This window comes from Falco rusticolus, chromosome 5 (genome assembly GCF_015220075.1).
Source record: "Falco rusticolus isolate bFalRus1 chromosome 5, bFalRus1.pri, whole genome shotgun sequence".
Taxonomy (NCBI): Eukaryota; Metazoa; Chordata; class Aves; order Falconiformes; family Falconidae; genus Falco; species Falco rusticolus.
In genome coordinates, this window is record NC_051191.1 from 33,920,658 (window position 1) to 33,935,598 (window position 14,941).

General features: G+C 38.2%; 1 protein-coding gene across 1 annotated transcript in view; it reads right to left on the reverse strand.

Moving 5' to 3' along the window:
* The window catches only part of TRHDE (thyrotropin releasing hormone degrading enzyme), a 211,542-nt gene that overhangs the window by 107,407 nt on the left and 89,194 nt on the right, over positions 1–14,941 (reverse strand). The window contains exon 6 of the mRNA XM_037390250.1: positions 4,375–4,512. Coding sequence (XP_037246147.1) covers positions 4,375–4,512 — 138 coding nt within the window. The remainder of the gene's footprint in view (positions 1–4,374; positions 4,513–14,941) is intronic.

Below are 14,941 nucleotides of genomic sequence, written 5' to 3' on the forward strand. Positions count from 1 at the left end.
AGTGACTGCAGTTAGCTCTCCTGTTCTTCCATATTCTTGCAGAACATGTTGTGCTGTAAATTTTCAAAGACAATTACACTCAAAAGGGAGAGCAAGCCACTGCTTTCAATTTCTTAATTTTTTTCTTTGCCAGAACAGTTATTGCAACATACATGAAGCTGAGCAGTTCTCTTTGTGCAAATCTTTAGCTGAACAGATTTCCTAACATAGAACATTGCCTTTGAGGGGAGGCAGGGAGCATGGTCTCCTTTTATTACTATTAGAAATACATCTTTCTTCCATCACTTGACACAGAAAGCAGGAAAAAGCATTTTTAAAGAAGTGGCAAAAAGATAAAAAGGAACAGGAAATCATACATACAAAGGTTTAGGGAATAATGAATTGTTTGCATTACAAAGCCAGGCTCAGTAACTGATCTCATTGCTGAGGTTAATTCTGCTTACAGGCAGAACAAAAAAAGGAATATTCTTCCATATTCCAGCCATCTTCTTCCTCATCCTGATCAGTGTTTGTCACTTGCCAAAACATATCCTACTGGGGGTACTTTTATAGCTACGCTCTGTCATACTGGTCTTGCCTGCTCTGTTTGCTGCCAGAATCTTCAACCAGCATGCTTCAAAGCATGCAGCAGGCTGACTGAAATGACTTCAGATATTATCTGGCTCTCTACAGTGCCCTTGGTGCCTTTTCATCCTTTCTCATATCTGGCTGTGACTGCTCACCTAGGGCAGTGACTCCTTTAGTTCTGTCTGGGATCTGTCTCCCTCATGCCACCGCTCTGGGTCTGGCTGCTCCCTCTGAAATGCAGCTGTCTTGTTTCTCCATTTTATTACAGTCAGACATTCCTTGCTGACTGTTGCTCCTCATGTTATTCTTGCTGCGCTCTCTTCTCCTCTGTTGATGCAGCTCTCCAGGGCTATGATTCCTGCTGTCAGTGATTTCTGGTGTGGAAACGCTGCCACACTTTTTGCTTTGATTTAACAATTCTCAGATCCACTCTTGTGTTCAACAGCTTATACTTCCTACTGCACTTGCGATATAACCACTTTTCCCATCATTGTGGGAGGACACTATCTCACTTCCAGCTGCACTAGGAAGGTATATCCACCCTGATGCAACTCGAGAGCCTTGAATCATCTACCAGTTTGGTTTATTAATGAACTATCACGACTTCTTAATTTTCTCTACGTATTTGTGGCCCTAGTGGAGGATGGCATGCTTCTGTCTGAAGAATGACTAGTATGAGGCTTTTGAAAGAGGCAAACATTACCCTCAAGAGCGTAACTGGAAAAAAATTGTGTGCTGCCAGGCTGTAGCGCCTCTTTCACTCTGCTTGTGGGATTACCTGAATACCATTCTTCAGGGGTTTATGTCATGAGATTTTTTAACATGCACAATCACCCAGGACAAGAAAATGGAAATAAAAAATATATTCAGCTCCAAGGCATTTAAACAGCACAGTTTCAATGGTCATCTCTAAAGTGCAGAGCAAGATAAAGAGGCACATCTCTAAAATGACACCTGAGTGTCTAGCAGAGATGGGCACTTTAATGGTGTCTAATTGATTTATGTCATATTGATGACAGAAAAGACAATGAAATGACAATGACATTCTATGACTGTCATTTCATTGAACAAAAATTAGATGGTACAAAGTTTCATCATTTCAATATCATGTAGAAAATCATGAAAGGAGAAAAGAGAATACATAGACAATCCAAGGTCCCAGAGATACAAAACGGACATTTAAAAAAATAATTAAAAGAGAATGGAAAAAAACCAAACTATACCAACATGTAAGGAAAAGATACTGGGAATAGTGTTAGACTGTTTAAAAATGAACATCTTATTTAAGACAGTAGAAAAGTCCTCACTAATGGTCCTGATCCAATGTTTACTAGAGTCAACAGAAAAAAATCCGAGTAATTACTTAATTTTAATTTTAAATTTAATTTTAAATTACTTAACTGCAATTTAAAAAATCAGTCAGCAAAAAACTAAAAAGTCATCCCAGAAATACCAGCAACAATATCCCTCCAGCAGGGCTCATTGTGTGAGGGCTTTGAAGCACCTGAAAATACTTGAGCACACAGCTGACCAGGTAAAAGCCTTCAGTATAATTTTACAGTTTGGATTTTATTGACATACCACTCATCACAGTATTTATATAGGCAGACACTAGAAGGCTAGAAGGATAGACAAATGTTCTAGCTATCTAATAAATGAGCTTGTTTTCCTAGTTGATTTTAAGTGCAAACTGTCCATGCATACAAGGTTACATAGGAATGAAACAGCATAAGATCTACAACATGTTAAATTTGCTCTAATTTATCCTCAGAAGGAAGCAGTGTCAGGTGTCTGGACAAAGGTACAGAAACAGTGAAAAAAGCAACTACAAAGTCAGTGGGAAAAGTTTCTTCTTATTAGATATTGCTTGTATCTAAAACAAAAGGATGAATGGCTACAGAGAGTAGCAGACAAACAGGCAGGAAAGTAAAGACTTCATGGGTGAAACAGCGGGTCTTTTAATCTCCTCATCTATGAAGGTGTGTAAGTAAGTTCTTCCATTGCCATTCGTCAAAATAGTTTGCTAGATCTGGTAACTGGCTTCAAAATTTACAGGATCAGGCCCTGGTATGAGCACACTCAGCATCACCTAGGGTTCAGGAGAGGTGGCCAGCACAGAAGCTGAGTGGAGATGCTGCCCTATCCACTGAGCATGGCCACTGTTACACTGAAAAAGCAACCTCTAAATGGACAGATCCAAGACAGAGATTGTACTCTAATCTGCACAGAAAACAGAGTGATCCTATTAGCCTGCATAAAATAGCTAACAGAATATAGGGGCATACTACTGTCCTATCTGTCATTTCAATGTAAATGAAAATTATTTTTCAATTACAAATCAAATGTTTGCTAAGTGTACATAAAACAAAGAGTGTTAAGGATTACAGTTTCCTGTGTGATGTAATTATTATTATTATCCTATTAATTAGAAAAAATAATTAGCTTGAAATATTAAGATACTGACGTGAGATAAGCCTCTGAACCTACCAAGGTTCAGCTATCACCAGTAAACATGACTGAAACACTTAAACAACGAGAATATTTCAGTATGCTCAAAGCTGCTGGCTAATACAGCTTAATTGACCAAGAGTGATGTTTTCAAAGCCAGCTAAGGGATTTCTGAAAACGTTCCTTGGGCTCTTGAGCAACTCCAGCATTTTAAAATAATTTCCTAAGTATTTTGTGTTTGCATATTACATCCTATACCTATTACATGGACATATACACACACCCTCTCATTTGCCCATCCTTAAAGGCATAAGATTCTTTCATGGAAGAGGATGAAGTCGAAGTTACTGCTGATGACTGTAAGAGAGGACACACATCTTTTTTAGCCCAGAATGAGCACTGGATAAACTGGAGGCTTGGTAGGCCAGTCAGTGCTACGCTGCTGCTGTCTTGTTACAGCCTGATGTTAGGCAGCTAATGATCCAGAAAAAAAAAAATATCAAATGCAAAGGTGATAGTCGAAAACTGCATGGTCAGCAGAGAGCTCCAGTACAGTCTTCACAGCAGAAGGCTGCAGGCAGCAGCCTTTGCATCACATATCAAGAGCATTGGGTCATGACAGTAAGGCACAATATTACATGTCATACCACGTAGCAGAGAATAATCATGTGGTACAATGGAAACCACTAGCTTTTGGGTCATACGCTAACAGCAAGACTAGTCATATGATGGAGAAGGTGGAAGTGCGCAGCCTTCTCACTCTGGCACAGATGCTATTCAGCATCAAAGCTGGCCAAAAGGCTCTCTATGCATTGAAATGCAATTTGAAATTCCCTGAATTTAATACATATTCCTTCACCACCCCAGAAGGCAGTTCCTCCACTCTCACTGTTCAGCAATGACTTCAGAGTTTTAATTAGCTGACAGAAAAAATCTCAGGCACAATAAAAACAGAAAACACTTTATATTTAACTTCAGCACTTGACAAGTTTTCCAGGGAGTTTCAATAGGACAAAGACTACACATCCTTCTGCTTTTTAAAGCATCTAACACAATTCAGACACTGCCACACAATAAACAGTAATAAAAACCCCCAAATCTTCTTGGCTGGATTCTGACAGCCTTCCAAGTTTATTTATAACATTTAATAACACTGGATATGTTGAATGTAATTGGCTAAAATTGCTATAGTATATTCTAAATATATTCCACAAAAATTACAAGTTTTCCAACTAGTAAGTGGGAAAGGCATTGTAAGTGTACATATTTTTACAATGGTATTTGGTTTACAGACAACCTTCTAATAGTTACTGACATATCTATATATACATATATATACATAGGTTTAATTCATCTCACCTTTTTATAGGCAATCCAGTCAAACACCCTGTCAATGTCTGTGGCTTGCTGCACCTCCTGGGATACTGGATGTGAACTGGCCAAACCATCCAGCAGCATCACTTCATGTAGGACATCTGTCAGAAATCTCTGCTTTTCCTGAAATACAGCATATGCAGTAGTGTCGCAGACAAATACACATTAACAACAATACAGAAATGATGCACAGTTATCAGAGGCAGCTGACTAATAAATATGACAGTTGACTAAAATCAGACCCTCTGGTCTGAATGTAAGCCACCATGACCTCCTACAATCTTGAACTGGTACAGGGAAGAGATTCTGACCTGAGGTTTTTTGCTGCAATGAAACTGACTGAAATTAAGGACTACTAAATGAATGAAAATGTATCTGTAGGTGCAGACTGCGATTCTGATTATGACTATTTGTTCAGTTACAAGGGGTGGGAAAAGAGGCAAAATGGCATAGTCTTCAATAACAAAAACACATGCATGCTACAAGTTGTCGAGTTCATTGCATATGGAGGGACAAAACTTTTGACAGAGATGGGTAAACACAATTACTACTGCTTTATTTAGTGAAGTTTAAGTCACTTGGCCCTCAGTGCCAAGTTCACACAGCAGGTCAGTGTGGGACAGGAAAATAAACAGAGCCCATAGCAGTGTCACAGCAGATGCCACGCTGCCTTTCATAGCTCTGGTATAGAAATCCTTTCTCCTCAAGAACTTGTATGCTTTACAAACTTTGTAACTTCCACTTGAAGGAAACCATAATTATTCCTCTTTACAAGCAGGACAATAGCTGCATGTAGACTTTAAATGACATAGTCAAAGTCACAGCTACATCAGAGGCAAACCCAAATAATGTCCAAAATACTGATTTGTTTCTATTCCTTCTATAAATACGGACTGCAGACTTATGTCAAAACTGCCGAATATTTCCTCTGGCAGCAACATTAATTAAATGTTTACGTATACACTGTGAACTGGGCTGCAATCACTTCTACAGTGCGACTAGATGGGACTTTTTCAGCTGAGAAATTACATGCCTTAAAAGCTCCTCATATTGCATTGATATAGATGTCTCTAATCCAAAAGACTGTGTCAGGAAAGAAGAGCTTCATTTACTTGTGTTTTCAAATCAGAAATAAATGCAAAGAGTGAGTTAAAAATCATGGAAGGCTTAAATAAGCTTTATTCACCCCAAAATGACATATCTCGAACTTTATCTAAATCACCACTGTTCCCGAATTAATGTCAACCTAGTGCCACAATAAACAGAAACTCTAGGGAATGCTGCATTTTTTTCAAAAGCCACCCTGATGACCTCAGATAAAATAACCACACAATTACATAATATATTCCATGTTTAATTTCTTGGGTGGCAAGGTTTTGGTATCAATGTGCTGATTTAAATTATACTTTAAGACAGTTGAAAAGCTCTTCCAGTGCTGATCCATCTAGAAATAAACCTTTATGTTAAAATTCATTAGAGCACAAGAAATGCACCTTGAGCCAATTGTATATTCAGGCAATTAAAAACACCGGATGCAGGAAAGCAAATTACCCAACACACTCTTAGTGTTCTCAGCTGGCTGCATGAGGTAAGGTTTGTGAAGGGAAAAGTAATGTCTTGTTCACATTATTGTTCATTTCCAAATTTTCTCAGGCATATGTAGATAGTAACTGCCCTTTTTTTATGGGGAAAAAAAATGGTGTAGGGAAACAATTATTATGACAGTCCTACTCAGGGGAAAACTCCTGAGGTGTAAAGGATTGTAGATGCTTTGGTTATACCTCACTCACATTCTCTATTAGTCAGTAACACAGCCACAGTTTCATCAGATGTATGGTAAATAATATATATAGGTAAGAACACACAGAGGTATGGACCTGTCCCCAGATTCAAGTTTGGATATCACAATTGGCTGTGGGAGTGGATGGTTACTGCCTGGAATTGAGTTATTAAAAGGGCCCTCATTCATCACAGATTAATACTTTAAATACAGCACCTGGAATTAAGAAAATCAGCATGTAGGAAACAAAGTGAGGCTATAATAATGCAAAAGATATAAAAAGGACAGGCTACATTTTGGTTTTCTGTTTCTTTGGTTATCTCCTGAAGAGCTGAAAAGGAGCATTTTACATTCATGATCGCTCATTCAAGTTACCATAGCTGAAGTCTTCCTTGAAATTTATGGCAGACCATCACACTGGGACGCAACGGGATTACCTAGTATGCCTCCAAACATGGAAACCTGCATTTTAGTGAGAATTAAGAAGACTTTTGACCTATAAAGCTAAATTTATTGATCCAAAAGGATTTCCAAAACATTCCCACCTTTTCCCTTTAGTACAAAGCCTCTGACACCAGATTTCAAAAGGAGACTCAAACACAACTTCAGGGAGACACAGAGAGAACAAGAGAGAGGAGTTTGCTGGGTGACGGGGGGGCTGCAGCTTGAGGAGGAAACAGGAAACAGAAATGCAGAACAAAACTAAAACTGCCTTAAATTATGTTGAAGAAACACTACCTCAGCTATTAAAGTCCTATCAGAACATTAAGGGGGAAAGGCCAACACATGTGACCAAACTGCTTACAGTGATGGAAGAGGGGCTTTCTATTCCCTGGTTATTTTATCCTACACAGTACAGTGGAATCGATCTGTTCTAACATGATACCTACAGGACTAAAGAGACACCTAGCACAGAAATTGTGAAGAAAATCAATCTTGGAATGCATTTAATGAGGCCAGCGAGCTGTCAACATGGTAGGTGACAGGTTTGCAGCTAGACATGAAACAATGACAAAATGCTGTTCAAGATGACCCTCCTTGGAGGGAGTTCAACTGCAAAAGAAAAGGCAAAGACTCCGATCCGCCTGTAAGGAAAAGAGGGCTTCAGGTGAGTCTTGAGGCTCTGCTTGGAAAGTGTAAGTAGCGGCATGTAAGTGCAGTGCTGTGCAGCGCTAACACAGGGCCAGGGCTCTAAGCAGGAGCTGGTATGACAGCAGCAGAAGCCTAGTCTGAAATAAGGACAGAGGTGCTTTCCACTCAGATTTCTGCCTTTCTTTAAAGGCAAGCAGGAAGCTCCCCTGCTCCTTACCTTCCTACTGCCCACTTGGAGTCCTGTCTCCTCATCTTCTCTCCCCAGAGCCTTCCGCAAACTGTGGATAGTCAAAGCCTGGGTGATCAGACCAGTGTTCAGAAGAAAGGACATGCCAATTATTTCTGGTTTCTTTCCCTCTTACTCTTCAGAATGCTTCCAGGTGCAGGGACTGAAGTGCTGTTATTGGACAAACATGTCTCAAAGATTTACATTTTCAGATTATTTCCCAAACACCTGTGGTCACTAGATTCAGGTACTTGTCTCTTCATAGGAATGACTTATTTTAACCCTCACAAATAAGATCTTCTCTGTCTGGTACAAGGTTGTCCTGAAAGACTTACCCCTTCTCTGTGTTCTCCCCTCCTTATTCAATATGTAACCATGGTGAAAATTCAAATTTCACTGCTTTGGGTAAAAGCAGCACAAATGCTACAAGGTAAACCACGACACAGGGTCAGAAATTTTCCACCTATTGCAATTTTTCCACATTATGGAAATAATCTGGAGATTTTTAAATGTGGATCTGTAGTGTTAATCATTCCATAGCAAAAAGAATCAGGACTAAGAAACTGACTAACCACAAGAAAGCTTTCTGCTACTGGCTTATTTTCGCCTTGTTCTAGGGAGGAAGGTTCATGGAAAGGTAGTGGTCACTCTGTGTATTTACCTCCAACAGCATACCCATCTTCCAACTAGTTTACCTCAAAATGGAAAGAAAGAAATCATGAAATAACATTTTTTGTCAGAAAAGACTGTACCTTCAAGACCCATTAAAAATTTATTGTGCATAACAGGATAACAATGATGCAATGGAAAGAGGTTGCTGCTGGTGATTTTAAAATATCATATTGAGGCATAATGTAAGAGAAGAAGTTAGCATGACAATAATGTAATACTTAAAGTTAGTCAAATAAAAATAATTTCTAAAAATTAATATGAAATACCAGGGAAAATAATTAAAATGAAAAAAAAAATTGAAAACATCTAACAGAAGAATAAAAGGAATAGCATAATGAAAGCCAAAACTGAAAATCAGTACACAACAGAGATCAAGGGCCTCAATATTAAAGGCATTGCCTTTGTTCTGGGACAGCCATTCAAACAGTTTATGGACTGAGAAATCTGCATGAATAAAGCTTAATAATATATGTGCAAATCTGCAAATGATTTTCCTGACAAATTTGCTGGAAATATCTTTTCCAAAATATAAAGCTTTACTAGTCATCAGGCATACAAAGGAGATAAGTGATCTCTCATGCCTGACAAAACAAGCATTTGCAAGACACAACAGTTGGGTTTATAGGGAAAGTGCACCCTCAGGAAAAAGAAAAAGGGGCAAATTTTTAAAGCAATCAAAGAACACCAGTATATACACTACCAGCAGTTCAGTTACAATACGATAGATTGTAGATCATCTATGTATATCATCTATGAGGAAGCCTAATGTTCCATAAAATACCTTAAGGCCAGCAAAGATCCACTGGGGGCCAAAAGCAAGTTCTTTCTGTCTGCATGCTTATAAAATCCTAAGTTGTCACAGCACAGGAAGTCTCCTGAATACTTGCAAATGAAAGCAATGTTTCTTTCTCTTTCTCTCTCCCTAACAATAATTTTTTATAGTAGCTTAAGCAGCTTATAGATTGCCTTTTTTTTTTTTTTTTAACGTATAACTCTGCATGTGTGCTTCAGTTATGTGCATCGTTCATTGAAGGTCTGCAACATAGTCTACATTTGTCAGCTGTGAATATGTCACAGTTCCATGTCTACCGTCATAAACCACTTTTCCGCATTTTCAGTCAAAGTTCTTGCAAAATACCCATCCCCCGTGCTTGAGAAACGTTCACATTGACTGACAATTTTTTTGTTGTTACAAAGCAACATAGATGTTCTAGGAGTGCACAGCTGAGGAAGACCAATAGCTTTGAGTATCAGGAAAGAGAAGTGGGTACGTATTTTCTTTTCAATGAAGTGCCAAACAAGATATTCATGACCATCTGCTTAAGTTACCGAGCAGATGGGTAGTTAGTTGATTCAGAGTTTTTAAGCACTTTCACCACCTATTTCAACTACTGTTTCCTCTCACCACTCTGTTTTTCAGGTATAGCTTTGACTTGGTTCTCCATCGCATCCATTACACTAAATGGAGGCCTACAGAATGGGAGGATGCAGTATAAAAAAGGGAGCATTAGAAAAGGAAACACCACATACTGACCATCAGCACTTAAAAAAAAGGCCAGTTTCACTCTCCAAGATCACGTTTTGTCACCTTGTATGTAGCTGTCTTCACAGAAATAGTCATTAAGCGAACACATGAACACAGATCCACTCTCTCTTTATGTGTTTGTCTCCAGAGCATTTTAAAATATTAGGCAACAAAGTATGAAGTTTATCCTCTAACTCAAACTCCACAGGGGGAATCTGTAGCAGAAATTCACCTCAATTCAAGAAACAGTAAATAATATTTAAATGACAAGTGGCTTTGAGATGTGGTTGGTATACTCAGTCAACTTCCAGCAACAACTGCCAGAGGTCACCATCAATGAGAATACTTTTTGGGTGCTCTGACATTTGCTGGATAGATCTTGCACACCTCGACTCTGTTTCAACCTGAAGGTGATGAGATTCAGTGAGCTAAGTCCTGAAGGAACCAAAGATGCTTTGCAGGCACATCAAAAGTTACTTATCAGCTTGTGCTCCAAGTAAGTACACGTTGCCCCAACTTTCAAATAAACAGTAGCAGCACATTCAGTACAGCTAAAAATTTGAGAAACAGAGCCCTTCAGTAAGGATGCCCTCAAATACACAGCTACAGCTTTGCCACCAAACTTCCAATATCAACTTTACTTCCTTATGAAATGCGTATTCTTGTTTCAGTAGGGCTACTCTGCAGTGAGTCCTCACCTTGAGGCAAAAGTTGCCATAAAGTTTCTTTCTCATTTTTACTGAAGACAAAGCGGTTACTAACTCAAAATTATGTGAAATTCAGCCAGTTCACTGAAGTTTCTTCTAAACCAAAGCTTCATCTAAACCCTGAACTCACGAGATTTGAACTCACATGACCCAAAAACTCTCCTCATAATGTCATTTTAACTGCTCTCTCAAGATGAGCAGATAATGACATGAAGAAAGTTGAGACACTGACATTCTCCAAACCTGTACTTACTCTCTTGAATAAATGTTTCATCTAAATGTTGGTATTCATTTATGTCTGATCTCTAAATGTTAAGAGGTAACTACTTAAATTTAAGAATTCCATATATTAATCCACCTTGCCAGAGCATAAAAAAAGAAACTGTGTTAAGGAAGACCATGTGGAGATGGAAATTTAATTTCTTAGTTATAAGCTAAATTTAGTATAAGGATTTCTAAACTGGTGCACTTTAAAAGGACTAGTAATTAGCGACCACAAGATCTTGCAGCTTACCTTTACATATCTCTTTTTTCCTGCCAAAGTCAATTATACATGAGATTCTAGTTAATTTTACATTGAACACTTCCCCCATAGTTAAGTTAAAACAGAAAATCATACAAGGACTGACTTCACTGAGCAGTTACTGGGGGAAAAAACACTCCATGTGGTATTAATTAAAGGCTTACTTTTTACTGGCATGGGGACCCTTTAACCATAAAAGAAGAGATGAAAGTAGTTTTAAAAAATGAGAGGTTGAATCTCTCTCAATGCTGAGCCAGCGTGATATTTATGTTGGGTTAGAAGGATCAAGCAGGCTACAGCTCAGGTCTGAAATGCCAAAATAATAATGAAATAAATCAAAAAAGCCTATGTCTTAAGTCTGCTTCAAAACTTATAATGATTTTCTGAGGTTTCTATGAGTTAAGCAATGCCCAGAAAAACTTTATAGGTGGAAACAAACACTTTGGGAGGCAATCTGAGTCAAAGCACGTTAAAGACATGCATGTGTCTAATGGCCATCTTCACTTTTATTATTTCAACCGAATCAATGAGACAGGCAATTAAGATCATTTACCAAGAACACGGGCAGCATGTTGCATAATGTTCAATGTACTTAATGTAAATAAGTTCAGTTAAATGGTTTTCTTTTAACTTCTTTAGGCACAGGTAATTTCTTGCAGCATGTATTTTTAAAACAGAAATGTTGACATGCAGCCTCATTATTATTTTCAGCTGTCTGCAGTAACAGCAGGATCATCCAGGCTGTGGAACCTAACAGAGTGAAGGAAGCACGGTTCACTTTAAGAAAGATTAAAGATGCCATTTCACGTAGACACAAGGGTTTACTCCAAACACCGTAATCACAATTGATTAATACTAAGAAAATGTCTGGCAAATACGACCACCCTTCATTATAAAAGTAGTAATCACACAAGAAAGTGGGAGATCTTCTCCCAGAGCTTCAATGGATAGAGAAGGCAGAGGATTCAAAGCTATCACTGATGTACCACACCTTCATTCAGGCAATAAAGTTGTCAGCAAAGCTAACTTTTATATAATAAAGAAAAGGGAGAAGGCAGCTGGGCTCTGTGAAATGCTTTCTCAGCATCAAGCCAGGTACTGACTGCTGAAGTATTTGACGCTCATTTGATGGATGAAAGGGAAAATTACATGCCAGTAATTCCTGCTGTCATAGCCCTCAAAACCTACCCCAATACCAGAGACATTCAAGGACAAACGTGATGGTTCCTTCTACCAGAAAATAAGGAGGCAAAAGACCTGTCAATAAATTCCTGATCTGTAAGCCTCAGTTGAATTCCTTCCTTTACAAAGCCACATACAAAGGACTTCAGGATAACAAGAGAAACAAGCACAGAGGAAGACAGAACACACAGTAGCAAACAGGCATCTGGAAGGAGGAAGGTGAGCAGGGTAGATGAGAAAAGACAGAGCTATGAAGTGGAAATTACCAGCATGTAGTCTTCTGCTGTAATTTTCTCTTTTCTCTGATCCTAAAACTAGCAGAGGCCACCGTCCACAGAGGTAAGATTACTTTGTATCAGCCGTTAAGATCTTACAGCTCACAAACTCACATCCAATTGCTGTTGCTTTTTGATGGCTTGGAGAGACAACCAAATAGTTACATGGTCAGCCTCTGATACAGAAACCTCATCTCTAAGTCATAAAATAGCACCAGCCAGGGAATTCACATGCAGATGACTACTTTGAGTACACGTGATCAAGTGAAATTCTCTGATCTCTCTAGGGAACAGTCTGCAGAGCCAACTTTCTTTTGGAAACCATCCTGACAACATTAAAAAAAATGCTTAAACTTCCAAGTTGTTGAAGAATGAGATTTAAAAATAAGAATTTTAGACATTTCAGAATAAGAATTCTAAAAAAACTCCTAATTTGGGGGATAGGCAAGGCAAGAGGCTGGAGTGGGAAGAATGGTGAATTAATTTCCACGGCAAATGTCTAATGACTATATAGTAGGGACATATTTCCTGCAAAATCAGAGGTAGCTTCACCTTCAAGAGGTAAAAAGTAACATATAGGGACTTATTTTTTAGGCGAGGGAAGGAAATGAGAATTTTTAGCTTTGAACTTGAAGTAACTTACATTTTAAAAAGTATATTAACACCAGTGATGGAACCATGAAGGATCTCAGCACAGGAAGCTCACCCTCCTGTTTTAAAACCAGCAAAAGTTCAGCCACTTCCTCAGGAGAGTTATGATGTATCTTATATTAACTGCAGCGGATAATGGACACCTCCATCAGAACGACTCTTCATTCTGTTCTGCACCCAAAATTTTAATAAAAGGATCAAGGGAATAAGGATGGTAAAGGTTTAATAAGGACTGGATTTCCTTTCTCACTAAGATTATGCAACCCTGATGAAGTATGTAAACACCTTCTCCACAAGACAAGAAATTCTAGACCTGCTGGAAGCCACAATAAAGTGTTACAGCTCCGTTGCAGTTCAGACTATATTATTATCCCTCCATCTTTACTGCAGTAAAAGAAAAGCCTTAAAAAAACAGAAGAAAAACTGATAAAATCAAAATCCTCAGAGGAGGAAGAAATGTTTAAGCAAGCTAAAGAACTTAGAGAAGAAGAAAAAAGGCAGAAAACAGGTTTCAGACAAAACCCATGGCACTCCGCTTTGTGCAGAACTCAGTGCTGCCGGTCTAACCTATTAACGGTGTGAACATGCCTAATGGATATCTGTCCTTAAGAATCTCAGGTTCAGACATACCAAGTTTGTGAATGCCAGATAAGATGGACAGTGAAACACACTCGGCTCTGCCAAAAAAGACACATCTTCAGACAAGTAGTAGCAAAACTTTAGGGGCTTACAGAGCTTTAATGGTGAACGCTTATTTGCCTGTAGCCTATAAGCATCCAACAAGTTAGGTAGGAAGCTGTGGATAGATCTATTTGTTTCAGATGTATCCATATCACCCAAGCTGCATTTCCAGACAAAAGTCCTTTTTCTGGAATTGACTACCAGTCTTCTGCTTCTACATTTATCCAAAATGAAATGTGACAAAAAATCTTTAATAAGCTAAAAATAAGATGACTTTGACCTTATAGCCCATGGGCTTCTTGATGAAACTTTCAAGGGTAACATTTCAGAACTACAAGAGAAAGAACTTCCTTTAGACAGAAAGATAATTTTGGCATATTATTCTGTTTTCCTGATGCAAAGAGCTGTGGTATCATACACCATAACACCTCTGTATTTTTATTCACAAGTATGAATTACTGCTGACAAAACACCACTCAGAATGCTGGAATATTGGTCTGTTTAACCATCATTACAGAAAGTAAGGTTTGTAGTTATTGGTTTTGCAGCTGATTTATGACACTTATACTGTATCCTTCACTTTTGGGAAAAAAAAAAAAAGTTGTTTGGAACAGTTTTTATTTTTATAAATGCTCACTCTTTATTTTTTCAAGATCACAAACGTCAGTATGATCTAAACAGCAAATGCACTTTATACCGTTAACAAAAATATCCAGCAAGCCAAATTCAGGTAAATGTAACTTTTGCTTCCTCTTCCAACAATCTCTGTAATAAGGCTTAAGCATCACAGTATTGATTTCTACTCTAGTCTGCAAAAAAATGTAGCATGTTTAAATGTTTAACTTATCAAGTGTTCCATCTTGCCACCGATTTTCTAATTGTTTAAACATTTCAGTATGGTTATTTTTATATAAAGGGCCAATGATATCCAAAGCCTTATGAAAAGTGTATGTCTACCTTCTTTCTAATTTAAGGAAAAACTTGACAGATGAGTATTTTTCCAGGCACCGCAGTGTTACTGTAGTTAATTCTAATTTATGCAGCATGTGTCTGATTTCCCAGTTTAACTGTCATACCTTGCTCAACCCATTCGTTTTGCCTGTATTCTGCTAAGATGCCAGGATTTCACGTGATGGGCATGTCATTTGCATAACAGTGAACATTACATTCATTCCACAGAAATCTCAAGCAAATATTCTATGTTCCAAATGACTTTTAAAGCAAAGTTATTCTGGGTT